Source organism: Odontesthes bonariensis, chromosome 18, assembly GCF_027942865.1.
Source record: "Odontesthes bonariensis isolate fOdoBon6 chromosome 18, fOdoBon6.hap1, whole genome shotgun sequence".
In the NCBI taxonomy this organism is placed as follows: Eukaryota; Metazoa; Chordata; class Actinopteri; order Atheriniformes; family Atherinopsidae; genus Odontesthes; species Odontesthes bonariensis.
In genome coordinates, this window is record NC_134523.1 from 6,667,084 (window position 1) to 6,685,858 (window position 18,775).

General features: G+C 41.4%; 1 protein-coding gene across 6 annotated transcripts in view; it reads left to right on the plus strand.

The window, feature by feature from the left end:
- The window catches only part of fhod3a (formin homology 2 domain containing 3a), a 56,833-nt gene that overhangs the window by 21,224 nt on the left and 16,834 nt on the right, over window positions 1–18,775 (plus strand). For 3 of the 6 annotated variants that reach the window (XM_075448982.1, XM_075448984.1, XM_075448983.1), the window contains exons 4-16: window positions 5,431–5,498; window positions 6,236–6,341; window positions 10,095–10,189; window positions 10,953–11,064; window positions 11,314–11,408; window positions 11,547–11,690; window positions 11,870–12,105; window positions 12,298–12,324; window positions 13,442–13,543; window positions 13,770–14,177; window positions 15,234–15,293; window positions 15,687–15,821; window positions 17,580–17,630. In XM_075448982.1, the coding sequence (XP_075305097.1) occupies window positions 5,431–5,498; window positions 6,236–6,341; window positions 10,095–10,189; window positions 10,953–11,064; window positions 11,314–11,408; window positions 11,547–11,690; window positions 11,870–12,105; window positions 12,298–12,324; window positions 13,442–13,543; window positions 13,770–14,177; window positions 15,234–15,293; window positions 15,687–15,821; window positions 17,580–17,630 (1,639 nt within the window). Of the gene's footprint in view, window positions 1–5,277; window positions 5,311–5,430; window positions 5,499–6,235; window positions 6,342–10,094; window positions 10,190–10,952; window positions 11,065–11,313; window positions 11,409–11,546; window positions 11,691–11,869; window positions 12,106–12,297; window positions 12,325–13,441; window positions 13,544–13,769; window positions 14,178–15,233; window positions 15,294–15,686; window positions 15,822–17,579; window positions 17,631–18,775 lie in introns of those variants that run through there. The other 3 variants (XM_075448986.1, XM_075448985.1, XM_075448987.1) reach the window with 3 other exon arrangements.

An 18,775-nucleotide genomic window follows, 5' to 3' on the forward strand; every position in this document is an offset into this window, starting at 1 on the left:
CAATGAAATCCCTAAGAAACATGAGTCATCAGTTATAACTGGGCTTAAATGCAGGACTACCAGCTGTGATCCACCGCTTCACTGCATCACAAACATACATTTGAAGCAAGCTGAAAAATATTACCCCTGGCTGACCCCAGTGCATGCTTATCTGTAAATATCCTGTGGCCTAAGAAAGTTGTGCCTCACTCAAATAATTCCCCCTTGCCAGAGGACATGCTGTAGAAGTTGCAGGATTTTACTTTTGTGTTTGCCACTTTGCCTACATGCATTTCCTTTGTCTTATTATTCTTCAGCTTTTGGTATGAAATACCAAAGTTTTTCATCATTTAAACTGTACTCAGTCCTTGACTTCTTCTGCTTCCTTGTTGAACAAAGCAACAACCCCCAGGACAAAGTTTTAGTTTGTGAATTTAAGCAGCTGTGTCCCATACTCCAAACCCAGAACCATCAAGTATCACGTTTTCATATAAGAAAAGGAGCTGCAACCCAGGAATTTTTGCAATTGCTTCAGTTCACCATTTTCTAACTGGATTATAAATTAATTTACATTTGTAGATCAGCAGCACATTTATTTAATCCTACAAACTGTAAAGATGACTGAGTTATGTCATCATCTTATTTGACATCCAGTTCAAGGTTTCAAAAACAAAAACTCTCCATACTAACCAGCCTGAAAGCCCATATCACATGACAATTGACTGGTAATGTTGTTGGATTTATCCCAAATTAATAGAAGAGCAGCATACCTCACCTGTGCATGTAGACACTAGTAGCATGAAAAAGCTAGCACAGCTGCTAGCTCAGATATCAAGCTGAGCTACTGCTGTAGTTGTTCATGTTGGATTTACCACTCTTAAAACCGAAAATTGAAATTAATGTGGGTGTTTGTGTCATCTCAGTTTCTGCTCATCGAGGTTTAAGTATAATCCTGAAGGTTTTAAGCTACAGTGTTGTCAGCAGTGCTCACAAAACTCACCCTATCATTCGTCCTCAAACTCTCGATTAGTGTGGATATTAAGCATAAATGTGTCAAGCATTTTGCTTTTTAAAAAGGAAATCTATGAACCTAGATGGACACATAGCTTTTGATACAAGCTTGTTAGAATACAATGCAATGATTTGGGGGGTTTTGTTTCAGACAGCATGTAGGAAGAATACATTAATATTTTGTCTACTCTTAGTTTTACAATTCAGTCCAGAGGAAAATATCTGGTCCAAAGTTTACACGCTCCAAAACAATGCTCACAGTGTGATGAGGATGAAGTTTGTAAAGTTGATCGCTTGTCTTTACATTATCCTTTCTTGTCCACCTGCACCATCTCACTTTTATACACCCGAACTAACCATGTCCTCTTGGAGAAATGTCTACTTAACTCCCTCTCATTAAATCTGAGGATTAAGCGATGTAGCGGTAAATTGTTTGCTGAGGCCGATGAAGCAGAATGAGACCACAGTCACCTGGGGACTTTTTTACTTTGCCTTTGGTGCAACAAGTGCAACAAGATAGCCTACAGCCATACAGTGTGGATCTGGGTGTTCTTGCAGTGAACAAGGCCTTGCATTGAGATGTGTTTTTTTGTTTGAGAACGTGTAGATGTTGCAGTAAATGTTGGGGGATTAGTCAAAGCTGAAGGGTCAGAGCATTAATCTCATTATGGCAGGAAGGGAAGGAGGGATCTGACCACTCCTGAACGGTTAAGCAGACACCCTGAGCATTTGGGGGATCTCTGTTTCACTGCAGAGGACACACACAAACATGAGCATGTGGGATAGTTAAAATACACACATCAGCTTTATTCCAAAAGAAATACATAGTGTGGGCATTTTATGCGGATTTTACTTTGAACTGATTATTCTATACAGTATTTTGCATCAGGTGGATGCAAATACGATTCGGCTTGTTTTCCATGTCTGTTTGTGGAAATTATTAAGGAAAAACATCCTCTCTACTGTTGTCAAAAGACATAAGCATGAGCATCACATCACTCACCAATAAATTAGCTCCAGATTAGCTGCAGTTTTTGCCACATTTTGCATTTACACACAGGGAAGCAAAATTGTGTACCAGCACAAATGGAGAAATTACTGAAAGAAATGGAAAGACAGAGTTTTTGTTGTTGCCTGTATCACACAGAGCCATGTTTTTGATGATCTAATGATGAGGTTTCACATCTGTGTGATCCTCTCTATCTGTTGTTTCGACAAGATTAAAAAGCAACTTCACTTTGGTTTCTGTGTCGCTCGTCTGATAAAGCTTTAATAACACACTGGAAAAAATGCCCCTCCAATAATAAGTAAAAAAACAACAAACACAAGACGTTTTTGCTTGAAATAAGCAAAAAAATCTGCCAATGGAACTAGTGAAAATCGGCTTGTCAAGATGTCGTGAAATAAAATGTGATATTTAATACTTTTGGTTTAAAAGTGATCTTGAAATTAGCTTAAAAACCTCTTCAAATGAAAAAAAGCTTGTTTCATGTGAAATGTGACTCAAAACAAGATGTTTTCAAGACTTTTTCACTTAACAAGATATTCAAGATGTATTTTCTTCAAACAAGTCCCTATATCTATATGTTAGGCAATTGAGTCTTATATCAAGTGTAATGAGATACTCAATGAGACAAATATACTTGGTATGATTTAGATTTTTTCCAGTGCAGTAACAGTCCAGCTTTCTAGGAGAAGTTCTGATGAGGCATATATGAAAAAAAAAAGTTTGGTCTTTATCATAATAAATGAAACCCCCCAACCATACAATTACAAACACAAGCAACCGCATTAGAAACTAATGAAAATTTGCCATTTGTGGTGGGCTCATTCGAATCTTAAGGAAATTCTGATTTTAAGACTGTTTGGAGCCAAATGACTCATCACGACTGACATGTTGAAGTGCACGTGAGGCCATGGTGAAATGGTGTGGACAAGAACTGAAAGTCCTCCAAAACAAAACAGTAAAAGAGGACCTATAAATGAGACGTGCCTGTCTGTCTGCACTGGCTTACACATGGCTGCGTGCACGTGTTGGCAAGCGAACGCGCACACACACATGCACAAGCCACAGTGACACATCCCAGTGAGAGTTTAAGCTTTTCTTGTGACCATGATAAAACCAGGAGCCAGGAAAAAAGAGACTGACCAATGGAAGACACGTGGATGTCCCAGACCTTTTTTTTTTTCAACATCTGCAGATTGTGAAACATCTACGTCTGTGAAATCCAGCAGATTTTGGTGCAGATCTGGATCACGTTTATCAAGACCGTGAGATAAGGCATCGGCCTTGGTGGTGTACATTCTTATATTTGTGAGATGGAGGCGCTGAAGCAGTGTTGGTCAGTCGAGGTGGTTGGAAAAGGGCTTTATTTATGTTTGAATTAATTCCAGCTTGTTCCAGTTGTGTTTACACTGCTGGAGCTCTTAATGTTAAAAGGAAAATGGTCTATTCATTATTTAGCATGCCAAATTACATTTGAGCAGACTAGTAATTATGTTGACAAGCCTTTGTTAGCAGCTTTCAGGTGATTACAGGTTGTTGCCATGACCGCATTAATGCTGTAATAGGTTTGAAGTGTGAGGCTTACGTTTCCCCTGTGCCCTTTAAAAGGATCCTAAACAAACTGAGGTTTCTCTCAGGGAAAAAGACAAGTAATTCAAGATCATCTGTGAAGAAACGATATCACCGTACACCTGACTTCACCACTAGTGGCAGACAAAAAGAAATAAAGCCAAGTTTGAGCCTTATCGCTGCTGCTGACATGCTCCTGATGCACAGCAGACGTTTGGTAAAGGTTACCCTGACAGCCTCACTCGTGGCCTGATGAAGAACACAAACAACACACGTGACGGTCTGCATTAAACCATGAAACTCAAGGGCCAGATGGAGTGTTCAAGTAGCCTCTTGATTTCCAGGGAAAACCCGGAGAATAACAGGAAATCCGATCAAACTGTCCTTTTGAACATGCGAGTTACAGCTGAGCCGTGTGTGTGACTTCTTAGTGTTTGTTTGAATTTCCTTTCTTTTTTTTCCCCCCTTTGTGACATATCCTCCACCAGACTAATCACGTGGACAATTTAATGACCTTCCATAATTTGATAGCCTACTTGTAAGACTATCGCAGATGTATTCCATGAATGCCACTGCTGATCTCACACAAATGATCCTGCAGATTGGAGAGGCAGGCCTGACAGGCCTGTAATTCTTTGTTTGAGTGCGGAATGATAATGATTTTGACCCTGGCTTTGGGTTAGCCTTGCCTAGCCTAGCAACTGTTACCACGGAGCCAGCCTAGCCCAAGTCTGCGTCCACATCAGAGTGCATATATTGTCCTTCCTTGCCCTTATAGTACATCCATATCCTTTTAACCAACCCCCACCTCTCACGAGTGATCAGAGGTTTGATAATCACCACACAAACTCTACACTCATATGCGTGCACACACACACACACACACACACACACACACACACACACACACACACACACACACACACTGGTCCCTAGACCCCCAGGCTGACACACATTTGAATGCATAACTGTTCATATGCGCAAACTGATGCTATGGACAGACTTTGGGCTTAATGCAGAGCACTTAGGAAGATTATTTATCATCTGGTAGTAGAATCAAACTGGTGTAAAAATATATATATGTATACAGTATATGTGACGTAGATACACAGACACAGAAAGAATGATCTACCTGATAAAAAAAAAGTTGAAACGTGATTACGTTAAACTGAAATGACAAGTTGACATCAAATAGTCCCACTCCAGAGACACACGTTTGTAAGATCTCGTGTAATGTATTATGGAAGTGTATTCAAAATTGTGTTCAAAGATAGAAGTAACAGTGTAAATATGAGTGTCGTGGTATACAAACCCAAAGCCGTTGGTCCTGAGTGGTTTCCGTGTCGTGACCTGAATACCTCAACATTGAAACCCAGCCAGCGGCTCATTAACATTCCGATACGGCTCTAATCACCTCTGCAACGTGCGCGTGTGTGCGCCCGAGTGTGTTTGTGCGTGGGGGACAGATCATGCACGTGTTGCTCTGTGAGTGAGGGCACAGCGAAAGTGTGTGATGAAGTGCCTGCCTCAGGTGATTGGAACCCTGCGGTGTGATTGGCCCCATCAAATTGCCGCCTTCCGCTCACATTTCGGGGCTGTTGTGCAGCTTTTTCACAGCTGAGACTCATTTTACCGTAGAGTTTTATTGATCCACTCATCGGAATGAAAAACATGGAGGCCAGTGAGAGATGAAAGGGAGGCCGGTGAGAGATGAAAGGGATGCAGGGAGAAGTATCAGACATCAAGTTTGTGTCCAAAGAACTTAACTCATGCTTTGTAGAAACATGACTTTTTTACTTTCATGTGGCTTTATTGCAGCCTTTGTTCAGTTATACATGATTATACTTCTGTCTTTCCTCCTACAGAAAGACTCTATAACTCCAATGGACGTGACTTGAGGAGGGCACTGTTCTCTTTAAAGCAAATTTTTCAGGTAACACACACACACACGCACACACACACACACACACACACTCACACTCTTGCATATTTTACATGTAATTACAGTTGGTTGTTGTACAGAATACAGATGGTTATTGTGGCCACTGTGTGCTTCTGTGATGACAGAGATCTCCATCAACGTGGCATTTCTCTCCCTGTCTTTGCATGCGTATTCGTGTGTTTGCATTCGTGTGTGTGTGTGTGTGTGTGTGTGAGAGAGAGATAATCTTTTAGTTTACAATACAAGAGTCAGTTACTAAAATAACACCAAAGGGCCTATTTTTTTTTTTACAGCACAAGCACAAAAAAGCAAAAGGCTTCAGAAAACTAAATAGTAAAGAATTTTCTAATTATTTTAACTATGTGCAGCATTAAAGTAAAAAAACAAAAAAACAAGTTGAACTTTTCTACAAAAAACATACTGTTCACCCTCCTTTTCTATTTGCCACACAGACGATGTGTGACCAGAAGGCACCGCTGTCTCAGATGTCCCTTGCATATGTTCTGTCAGGCATACTAAAGTGTGCTCATCGTCCTTCTAGTTGTGTTTTGCTGTAATTCACAAACATTTGTTGACTAATGGACTGTGTATTGGAAAGTCTTAATCTTTTAATCCTAATTCCGCACACTACTGCCATCACGTGGCGACATAAGAAATTGCAACTGTGTATGACCGCTGCATCTCACCATGAAGGTGATTTATTTCCTTTTTTCTCTGCCTTGAATTAGGATGACAAAGACCTGGTCCATGAGTTTGTGATGGCTGAAGGTCTGACATGTCTCATCAAGGTGGGAGCAGAAGCTGACCAGAACTACCAGAACTACATATTAAGAGGTATAGTCTCGAGAAATGCACATAAATCTATTCTAGATTTAACTTTCTAGATATTTCTATTAATTCATCATAAGTGCAAAAAGATGCACTACAATTTCCAAGTAAACAATGGTAAGATTGGTAATATAATTAGTGTATAGGTATTGTGTTATTCAGATAAACTATGATCTAATCTGTCAAAATGATAAAATTGTGCTCTTCCGTTCATATCCATCGGAGGTAAGTCATCTCAGTTACCCAGGAGGTTGTAACTATTTATTTTAGACTCTTAAATATCCACACACACGCTTTCCTTTGGTGTTTTCTTTTTCTTTTACCTTTTAGTTTCCTCACACCAAACATTTGCCTCCGAGTACATAGTAATTATGTATATTACTTGCATAATGAGTTGCTATTTGCAACCACTTCAAAGCTCTTACTCCAAGGAATTAAAGCAGTTGTCAGAGGGCCTGTTGATCCTGAACAAAACATCCCACAGAGCCATACTGCAAACCCAAAAGTGGCTAAGGCCTTTATAGCTCTTTGTTTTCCCGATGGCACAGTATGTCAAAATGCTCAACACGCTTGTCTGTCAAGTGGAAATTGCCGAGCTAGCATGAGAGACTGGGCAGTTTTTCCACATGTGGTCATAAAGTCTTAGTTTTTATCCAGAAAAGTAAAGATATTCCTTCAGTTTCTATGTTTGAGTCCAAACACATAACTGAGAAAAGGTAACCACTGTGTTTCCTCTTCACACTATGCACGAGCAGTTTGCTTTAAGATGAAAAAAAAAAAGGGAAATGCAAGCGCATGTACTCACATTTCTCAGTACTGCACGAGTGTCATATCGCAGAGGTTGGCTAACAATCATCGGCAGGATACTTGACTATAGATCAAGGAGGAAGAGAATTCAATTCAATTCAATTCATTTTTATTTATATAGCGCAAAATACAACAAATATCATCTCAAGGCACTTAGATAATAAAGTCCAATTCAAGCCAATTGGAATTCAATTAATTGTAATCATAATTATTCATAAAATAATCCAATTCGTTCATATGGAGCCAATTCAAAAACAATTTCCTAGCTAAGGAAACCAACAGATTGCACTGAAACTTTGTTTTCGGTAAAGAAGTTGCTTTGATCTTTAATATTGATGCAATTACACAAATGTCTTAGTATGATATACAGTATAAGTGACAAGTTTGGAGGCCCTACGCTCTCTTAATGAGATCTCTGGATTGATTCGATTTTGCAGGTTCACTTTGTAACCTTTCCCTGCCTTCTTGGGTGTGAAGGTCTCGGCATACTTTTCCTCTTCAGCAACATCCAAAGCTGGTGTGGAGTAGATTCCTCTCCCGTCGATGCTTCTCTCCCTGCTTTTTAGGGACTCTGAACGATGCGCTTGGCTCCATCTAAGCTTTTTCCGTGATATGAAACAGGCCACTTTCCAGTGACTTCTCCATCCATTGGTGCCCGACCAGGTGTCTCCATTTGGATATTTACCTTTGACCTTTAAGCCCATGTGATACCAGCCTTTTGGACTCTTGTTTTAATCATTTCCTCTAACATGCAAAAAAAGGGCAAAAAAGTCTTTCACGTCTCTGAAAAGCCCCTTAATATAAGTCTGATGTCTGTCATCGCGTTTACAATCTCTGAGCGTTGTGTCTCTATAAAATTTAACATCTCATTTTAAAAAAAGTCCTACTTTCTATATATCGTGTGGAAAATTTAAAAGCACGCATACAGCTGCAGCCACTCACCACCTAAAACTCTTCTTACATTTTGGTAAGTGTCCATTTTGATCCTGTCATGCCACCAGGAGTAAGTGTCCAAGTTCTGAGGAGCTGTTTCTTCCATCCAATCCCGCGAACTGAATGGTAGTTTAAGGCGGTCCAGTGAGGCGGATGATAACTGATGTCGCCATGCTGTGTGCGAGGGATCGGTGGCTTCTATTTTAAGCCCTGACTCGACTTTCCTTCTGTTGGTTTGACACATCAGCAGCAGTGCGAAATCATCTTTCATCACAAAGCAGTCTCACAATTAGTAGCAACTGCTACACAGCAATGTGCTGTTGTGTTCAGCAAATCAGAAGGAACTTATAGGAAGCTGATTTTAATAATATATTGCTTAATTAATCTGGATCTGTGGCAGCTATCATTTTAATTGTCCAGTTTCTCTTCTTGTCCATACCTGCAAGTGTTCTTCAGTAAAATACCTTACCCTACTTACCCGTACATTACTCTAGATGTCTCGGTCAGAATGACCCTATTGATGACAAATGAAGCCTCCCAATACAGACATATGATTGATTTCTCTTGGCTATTTGCACATGGATTCATGTGATTTATATTATTTACCCCGCACTAAGTTTTTCTTTTTCTTTTCTTTTTTTTTGTGAACCATCATTTCATTTGTAAACACTATGGCATTGTCATGTTTTTATCAATTCAGGTCAAATGGGGCCAAATTACATGTGAAAAGAAAGAAAAGATTCATACATCTAGCTGAAATAAAACCAGAAGGGTTTAGCAGGGCATTTTATTTTGGTCATATGTATTTTGTGTGAGACTGGCTTCCTATTTAACCAGAATTGTGTTGGGTTGTTGTATGTATGACACGGGCCGAGTTGTAAAAAACAAGATATTTGCCCGTGCAGCAATATAGAGTTTTTAATTTGAATTTTAACGGTGGTTTGATTTTCATACAACATTTAGGACATTAAGTGTAATGAAAAAGCACTGGTGTTCAATAAAGTAGCTTATATATATATATATATATATATATATATATATATATATATATATATACATAATGATATATAATACCATTTCTGAAAATGTTAATCGAAGCTAATCAGCAGGTGGCTCCAATGAGCATTTTTCAACACAATTTTCTGGAAAGTTTCAGTGCTTCATGAAACTTCATCTGGCCACTACTACTGGTGAACCCTCTGTAAACTCCACCACGTATGTTTTCCATCCACGTCTTCACACATGCGGCCAATTTAACCAGCTCAGGCCACACACCAGCCAAAGTCTTTTGCACTTACACTGCAAGGCCAGCAGGGGTGCAGAGGGGTGTAACTCCATGCCTTGTGTTGTAGCCTGCTCTCATTTAGGGGGAAATAAGAGGCTTTATGAAGCACGATAAAAAATGAAGTCCATTTTCAAGATTAACCCATCTAAGTCTTGGTAACAGATGTGAACTACAACAGGGGGCCCTTTAATCTTTCCCCACTGCGGTGGCTCACAGAAGCTGCTTTATTGTTTTTACTCTCCACTGCATGTTTTATCCTCTACTGAGACGTTTGGGACTAGACTTGAAGGAGCAAAGTTTTTCACCTTGACATGCTCCTGCTGTATGCGAACTGTGTTCACACAAACTTACACTCAGCATGTTATGCAATTCACCTCAACTTGGCTGTTGTTTTAGGTTTGATACTGTGTGTGCTGCCATTTTGGGTGCAGCAACATGATAAAGCTGCATTTGTTAATATAATCGTCTCAAAGTAGTTTGGTTTAGCTTTTAGCTGGCCAGTGATGTGTAAGAGAAGATTTTTAGCAGTTAATTCTAATGAATTAAGTTAGTGTTTTAATTAGCTTGCCTCGCACTTCAAATACTGACAAAAAAAACTGTATGATGACTGAAAAACATTTTCCTTTCTGTGCTTTTGTGTTTTCACAGAAAAGCCTTGTTGGCTTTTTCTCTCTTTTTAAAAAAAACTTTGTAGACTCTAACCTTTTGTTTATTTCTCCTCCATCCTTTGTCAGCTCTTGGGCAGATCATGCTATATGTGGACGGGATGAACGGAGTCATTGGCCACCCCGAGACAATCCAGTGGCTTTACACTCTTGTTGGCTCAAAGGTAAAGCCAAGCGAAAAGGGAAAAAAAAAATGAAAGGCTGTAGGCTGTCATTAGCTCTGAGCAACCATCCATTGTTTGGAGAACATTATTTTTAGCCTCTATTCAAATAAACACACACAAACACATCCCTGATGTAGTCTGTGTCCTCACCCGACATGGTGTTGTCTTTGTATTTCTTCTGTTTGTTTCATTTACTTAGTGGACAAAAACACATCTCCAGGTTTCGATGCAGCAAGCTGATTCACTGATACTGAGCCACTTAAACACGAGCACACATAACATGCAATGTGCAGGGCCTGATGAAGATCCTGTGAAGACTTAACCTGACCATGATAACAACTTGACTGGCTGAAACTCTTACCCTGAAATTAAAACTAACCATAACCATACCCTAACTTTAAACCAAGTCTTCACTCTAAAATACTATGACTTACACGTCTGGCGTTCTTGTGCCCAAAAAGGAGGCGAATCCCCACAATAAGACTTTGTAAACAGATTTCAGTCATCCCAACATGCATAATACACGTCTCCAGACACAAACAAGCAAACAAGCAACAAGACAATTTGTATTTCTCGTTGCCAGAACTTCTAAATCTGCGTCCCGTGCATTCTGTCAAGACGTACAAAGCCGTGATGCATGCACACACACATTTATAAAGCTATAACTCACACGTTTCCACATGTCATGCTCACAGGAGTGAAAAACATTCTGTACCCATCTTTTGTGAAAACTAGGTTTGTCTTTTTGTCCTTTCTCCGCTAGTTCCGTCTGGTGGTGAAAACAGCTCTGAAGCTGCTGCTGGTGTTTGTGGAGTACTCCGAGTCCAACGCGCCGCTGCTCATACAAGCCATCGCCTCTGTGGACACCAAGAGAGGTGCAGATAAGCGAATGTGAAAACAACTAACGAGGGGCTTAAAGTCATTAATTATTCTGTTGGTCTAATAGAGCCTTTGATTAATTCTTAGTATGATATATAGTATAAGTGACAAGTCTTGAGACAGCTACTCATTCAAACTGAATTGGTACGTCTCCTAAACGTGGTTTGTTTTTTAGTGATAGTAATAAAATAATCAATGTTTTGATTTCTGTCTTTATCTACAAATGTTAATGGAATGGTACTCAGGCTGCAAGCCGTGGTCTAATGCTATGGAGATCTTGCATGAGAAGGATGGAGTGGACACTGAACTTCTCGTCTATGCCATGACCCTCATTAATAAGGTGTGCATACCTGAATACATTTAAAAGCTTCTTTATAACTCACTGCGTTGCTTTTATCGCCATATTTGTATAGCTTTTGAATGAACTGACACCCTCAGTCATACCTTTATCACTTATCTGTGTCCTTTCATGCTGTAGACACTTGCTGCACTGCCCGACCAGGACTCCTTCTACGACATGGTGGATGGTCTGGAGGAACAAGGCATAGAGTCAATCTCCCAAAGACACCTAGGACGAAAAGGCACTGACCTTGACTTGGTTGAGCAGCTCAACCTCTACGAGGTTAGAGACAAACAAGTGTTAAAAGTATCACAAGCACAGATCATTATGAGTGCTTTTTGTGTCCAGTGACTATGATTTAGCCTTATTTCCATACAGCATTTATAGTGTAATAGCTCAACATTTGATATCTTGGTGAGAAACACCTTTCATCTCTCCATCATTCTCCCCCAATCCCCCAGACGACCTTGCGGCATGAAGATGGCGACGACGACAGCCAGCCCCCACCTATGGGACGGCGGGACCGCCGCCGAACCAGCCTTGGGGGCGGTGACAAGCAACGAGGCCTAGAGAGGAGGCGGAGCCGCCGAGCCTCTCTCGGACGATCTGGTCAAGCATCTCCCTGCAGCCCTGCATCCCCACAGAGAGCCGGCTTCCAGCCTTTCAGTGGACACAGAGCTGAGGACTTGAGTGAAAGGTGAGAAAGAGGGGAAGGCAATGAAGTGCCAGGCTCAGTTATCTAACTGCAGAGAGATTAATAAGGCGTCGTGACTGAGCAAATTCTTTTTAAAAAGCGTTGGTTTTAGGCATAATAAATGATTGTGGTGTCAATTAGTCCTCACTTAGCTCAGAGGGCAAGATCTGACTATTGTGCCACTTTCTGCTCCAGAGCATTGTCAGGATTTCTGCCATCCATGTAAGTCCAAACATCACTCAGAACCAGCTGCTGACCTCTTTGGCCTCTGCTCCTCACACACTTATTGTGACAGCCACCAGTGTGTCCCCACAACTCAAAGCGTGGATTTTCCATCTGAGCCCCACATGCTAATTTTTCTAAAGAATTATATAGTTCTCTTCAGCAGCATACGCCTTTAGTGTCTAACTCTACCACAAGCATAAACATTTAACCAGCACAGTCCTATTGCAGTGCTGTGTGCATTTTACACGAAAATGGGAATTTCAGTGGGATTCGAGCTGACTAACAAAGGTGAATATTTCATCTTCTTCCACTGCTCCACTGTTGCTCCTTCACCACCATTACTACATGTGCCTCCTCTCCGCCTCTCCATCCTCACTGTGTGTCCCAAGCTGCAGATACCGTCTAAATGTACTGCCAGGATGAGTGCGTATCGTGAAAAAGAAGTGAGAATTTAGTGACGTGTTTGATGATTTTTCTTTGTTTATGTCGGGGACCACATCCTGCTTCGTACTTTGCATGCACACACAGAAAAACAAACACAAGCTTTATTGGCCATTCCATTCGCCACACACATGGCTCTGGTCTTGTGGAACAACACCTGGCAGCACACACAGACTCGACTGCAACAAGGCTCGTCTGGTTTCACTAGACAAAACAGTGTTGGTGGCACTGAGATCAAGTCAGTTTTCAGCTAAAGTATATACTCCTTTCAGCATTCCACCCCCCTTCCCTTGCCATCATATTTTGCCTTCATGTGCCTTCATTTTGCCTAACTGGAGGCATGAAGTGTGTAATCTAAAGCATTCATCCACAAGTGATCCTATTTCATGTCAGTGTTCTCCCTCCTCTTCTGTTTTCTTTCTGTGTTTTTTTTTTCTGTATTTGTCACGTCCTTGTTTGCAGAGTAAATGTCTGTTAGCTTTTGCTGCAAAGATTTAAACATTGTTTCCATGCATCAGTCTCGTCTGAACCTCCATCTTTTCTTTTCCTCTGTTTCGACACTCCCCAATTTCTGTTTGCATGCTATTCTTATGTATCGCATCATCTCTCCCTCAATCCTCAAAATCCATCTGTGCATTCACCCCTCCACCCACCCACCCATCCGTGTCTATAGAGAGGAAAAATGTGAGGATGGCATAGAGGAGGAGGACGAGGAGACTCCTTTGACTGAGTCTGATTCAGATGAGCAGGAGGGGGCTAATCAGACCACCTCCAGGTATTTTAGGACTTGGTGGTGACATGGAAATTGATTATTGTCCTGTTTCTTTGTGATCTGTATAAAGGAAGCAGTTTGTTACATGTGTCTGTTGTTTAGTGTTTAATATATGCACAGTTTGACCCAAGTAGCCCTTAAATCTGTTACAAGGACACATACTTCTCTCTCAACCGCCCAGTTATCCTTTCCTGTGCTTATTCCTCTCAATCCGTTCCTCTGTTCCTAGCCTGGCTACATCCATCGTTCACAGAACAACCCTACAGTCCATCACCATCACTTCCAGAAAGGAGTGTATAAAAGAGGATGAACACAGGAATCATGCAGAACAGCCTCCAACAGCCACCTCTCCCCCTTCTACTCCAACCTCCTCTTCTGCAGTATCCTGCACTCTCAGCCCCCCAGCGCAGCCCTCCCTCCTGGCCACGCTGCTGGCCAGGAAAAGGTCTATCGTCACCGTCCCGGCCACCAAGGAAGTCAGTCCGCCATTGCGCGGAAGCTCCCATCCCTCTCCTGACCGCCTGCCCTATCTCCCCCACTCGCCCTTCCATCTCTTCTCATACGATCTCGATGAGGAACCGTCGCCTGCAGCTCAATCTAAATGCAGCGAGGAGCCACCAAAAACCACATCTCCCAGGTCAGATGGGACGGCATAACGCAGTCACCCATAACTTCAAGAAGCTATCCTTTTATTTCCTCCACTTTCCACCTTTACTTTTTCACTCTCCACTTGTATTTCTGGCTTTTATCTTGACACCAGCTTGGATCTCTCTCTCTGCGCCACTTTTGTTGTTCATCAGCTTCCCTTTTCACAAGTTCTTTTCACGTCTTTTACCTCACAGCCTCTCACCTCGAGCCTGTCAACGCTCTTATTATCGCCTTTCACTTCTTCACATATCTGTTCCTAGTTCTCCCACTCCTTTGATAACCCACACTTGTTTGCAACCTGTACTTTGCCTCTCAGTACCATGGCTTTCCCCACCTTTCAAAAGCAGCACAAGTGCTGTGCACAGATGTCTTCCTAACCTTTCCACCTTTATGATCACTATCCCCGTGCTTCTTCCTTTAGGGAGAATGTTTTAGGACAGTTTTGTTCCTTTTATTGTCAACTTTTGTCTTTGATATTCTAGACATAGTACTGCAGTTTTCCTTTTTTTTCTTGCTGAATAAGATTATGCTAATTGTAGCATACTATCAGGCTTGTAAGTAAGTATGTATATTAAAGCAGAAAGAACTATCATCAACAGAAATCTGATGCTAATGTTTTGGAAATTAGTCATCATACTTCTCCTATTATACCCCCTTTGGGAAACATAAATAATATGTCACCTGTTGTTATTTTATATGTGGCACCAGAGCCTTAAATAACATGTAAGTAGCTGCTGCCTGCAATGGCTAAACGACTTGTCATGGCAAATATGTTTTAGTGAAGGGTCTTTTCAGATTCACAGAGGGCAGTAGGTGTGGACAGACACCTTGTCGGAATTTTCCTGAAACTTAATTGAATAAACATCATAGAAGTCAGTAATAAGGATCCCTCGGGTGTTGCACCAACAGTATTCCTGTTATGTAAGAGGGTGTCACATTTGGTTCATGGCGCAAGTCTTACGCAGACGATGTGGTGTCGTGTAACTGAGCGACTGGTGAGCTCACCCAGTGTCACCCGCTTTCTCACCGGCGTTTTCTCCTTCAGGAAAGGAAGCCTCATGTCCTACTCCTCTCTCAGCACCCCAAGTACACCCACCAGCTCAAGGTGAGAGGACTGCTCACCAACATGTGCCTCCACACGTGCCTGGGAACTGCCCTAAAATACACAGTCCATGTACTGTAAGCAGGTTCAGATAAAAATACACATTCATGTGTGTTTACAACAACAAACATGGGTAATAAATGTAGACAGCGTGCGGTGCCTCCTTGAAATACTGATGTGAATCAGCCTGCTGGTTTCAGAGATTTCTCTTTTCATCTTGAAGGATACCATCATTCATACATGAACTGTACCTAAACATGTAGAAACTCTGCTTACGCAAGGAGCATGGGTTGTGTTTTATACCTATTGCTGTTAATCAGAATGGTACAAAATATGCAGGATTAGAGACCCAACAATCTTATTCACTTTTCTTTCCCGTCTCCCTCTCTCTCACAGGCCAGCCGTAGGAGGACTCTTGTCCTCCTCCTATCGACAGCACCAGGAGTCTCTGGCTGCTGAGCGAGAGCGCCGCCGAGTGGAGAGAGAGGAGAGACTGCAGAAGATAGAAAGAGAGGAGAGGAACAGGCACAGGTGAGGCCTCATTAGCTTGGTTTTTGCGAGGGCCTGCATCCGTTTGAGTTTGGATTGTTTTTAAATGATAAGGGTCCTCTGACAGTTTATTGCTGTGCTTTCATAAAGGGACACATTTTATTTGAAAATGACCTAAATCAGCAGAGATTGAGAGCCCTAGTTGTTTAATCTCTAGAATGGGTCAAACTGGAAAGAAGCAAATACCAGAATACAACTCAAAACTGTTATTCAGTAGATCCTTGCTGACCTCCAAATGGCCATGGCTTTCAAATGCAAAACGCATAGTATGATGTCCTCATGATAATTTGAATATAAAGCTCCTATCCAGAGCCATAGAGGGCATACATTTCCTAACAATGTCCTGTAATAATGCCATGGTAAGCTCAGCAGATACTTCATATTTTTTTTGTAGAGAGAGAGCAGTGTTGATCTTAAAGACCATACAAGTTGAAAGGCACACGATATAATATGCACCGTATATTAAAAGTGAGCACACTATATTATAGGTTAAAACCAAACAGCTCTCACCTGTTATTCAGCTTCTTGTGGGGATGTCAAAGCAAGCAGCTAATACAATGTAGTTTCTGCTTGATTATTTATCAGCTGCCTTAGTTAACATTAGCCCTGCTTCTGTCCTGTGTGTGTGTGTTGGCACATAAATGTTCTTGTTTCAGTGACTTTATCCCCAAAGCTGTCTTCATTTTGAAACAGTAATGTGTTACATGCTTTCACTACAACTGATTGCCTACTTGTGAGGCTTCAAGTTAGCACTGCTAAAGCCTAGTTCACACAGCAAGATTTTTAAGCCTGATTTTCGCCGCGCAGGCAAACACTGAAGGTCACAGACAAATCGACAGTTGGATCAGAAGTTACTAATCGCTATGTGTGAACGCTCAGAGAGACGGGATTTGTGAGGCGCGGGGAAACACCCAAGTCTCTGACCGACTAGCTAGTGTTTTTTGAGATTTTTCAAGCGGGCGAATGGTGTTGGGTGAGCCATCAGCCAGGAGCTACAGCCAATGGGAGCAGAAGAGAAGGGGCGAAACCCGAAAAATACAAACAAACAATAAGCATAACAGTGAACGTGGAAAAGGAGTCAGCTCAGGAGATTAAGCAGAATTTAGTTAGACGCTTGCAAAACCACCCACGGGTGTTTGATTTTTTTCAGTCGTATCATACTGAAGAGAGCAAAGACGAGGTCAAAAACTGCTCGAAATATATACGGTACTGCTAACGACGAGGAAGAGACTAGGCTTCCGGACAGCTGGAATCACTGGATGTATAATATAGGCGAAAATCAGTCAAACGAGTTTGCGGTTAGGTTGGGTGAAAAATCTAAGATGGTGTGTGATCCCCTCACACAGATTAGCCGTGTGGTGTGAACACGCATACAAACTCCCAAGCACAAGACAGGCACGTCCTGTGGTGTGAACAATACAATTTAGTGAGAGTGAAAATCCCAGAGTGTGAACTTGGCTTAAACCTTAGCCACTTAAAAGCGTTCCCAGGACATCTCTTAGTTGTAGGTACTAAAAAATAACCAGTGTAACACTCCTTGAACAGTCACTGCACTTCTTTTATTTCCAAGTGTTTTTGTCATGACACAGAATACGGAATCATGTGTTGGGTTGGCTCTGTAACTGCTTACACGTATTATTTGCAGCCATCTCTTATTCACCCCAGTGGCCATACAGGAGACCTTTGTAGTGTAGGGTATGAGTATTATCTTTAAAAATTCTGTTTGTCTGCCTCTCACAGCCGCGGCTATGTGGATAAAATGGAAGAGGCCAGGCTTGCGCGGGAGGAGAGGTAAGTGTGCACACTAAATCAAAACAACACAGACCAGCCGAACCCCCTGGGAATATGTTTGAGCTGGCGGTTTGGGAAGCTTGGTAATAGTGTAATTGTTTTCAGGTTAAAGCGCTGCCCTTAGCTGCCAGAGGCTGGGGGGCTGCTGATCTGATTTTCCTCGCTGTTTGCCTGTCTTCTCCTTTCTGAAGGAGTTGGACTTTAACTGCTTCTCTCTGCCAAGGGTCTGATTGTTTTGGCCGCATGCCATGAGAAAATCAGATTCCTGGATTTGTTGAGCTTTTCACGTTGAATGCACATGTAAATACAAAAAAGCATGTGCACTCGCATCCACTCAGGAAGAGTTTTCATGAGGCTTATAAATCTATGTTTGTGTGCAGATGGGAATCACAGGAAGCAAGAGATTTAGTCGAGAGGGTATGTGAGGTCATGTCCACATTAGGATCATACTCAGAGCAGTCATTTATCAGTGAGGACAGATAACAACTGTATCAAAGGAAAACCCACTTTCACCACATGATTTCAAAATGTGCAAAAACACCTATGCCTCTTCAGCTATTCCTCATTTCTATTCTCTTTCCACTGACAGTCTGAGCCAAGTGTTGTTCCTTTTCCTCAAGGCAGTCTTTTTTCACCCTCAAATTAAAGCACAATTAATACAACACCACATGAAAACTAGAAGAGTAGAGAGAGAAACACAAACATTTGATTCAATAACAAACAGAAGAAACAAGCTCGAGAAAAACATTCAGAGAAGGTCATGACCATATGGGGCAAGTATGTGGGAAAAGCATCCTCAGAGCGACACTGATTTATAGGATGCATCTGCACAGTAAAACCTGCTCGAAAAGAACACGCACGACATATTAGGACTTTAATGTCAAATAAAAAAAATTATTGCTGAATGTACTGAACTGTGCTTGGACTGAAACTTTTTCAAAAGCTTAGAGTCATGTTTGGTTTGGTACGTCATTCAAGCAGTAATTTTACATTACAACATACGAGAAATCGATGAGCATGAAAAAAAATGGTTAACCTAGATATGCTTAATGTGACAGGAGTATCAATAGCTCAAGTGCGTATGAGCTTAGAGCTCTGCCATATAAAAATAGGTCATTATAGCAACATTAATGTGAAAGATAAAG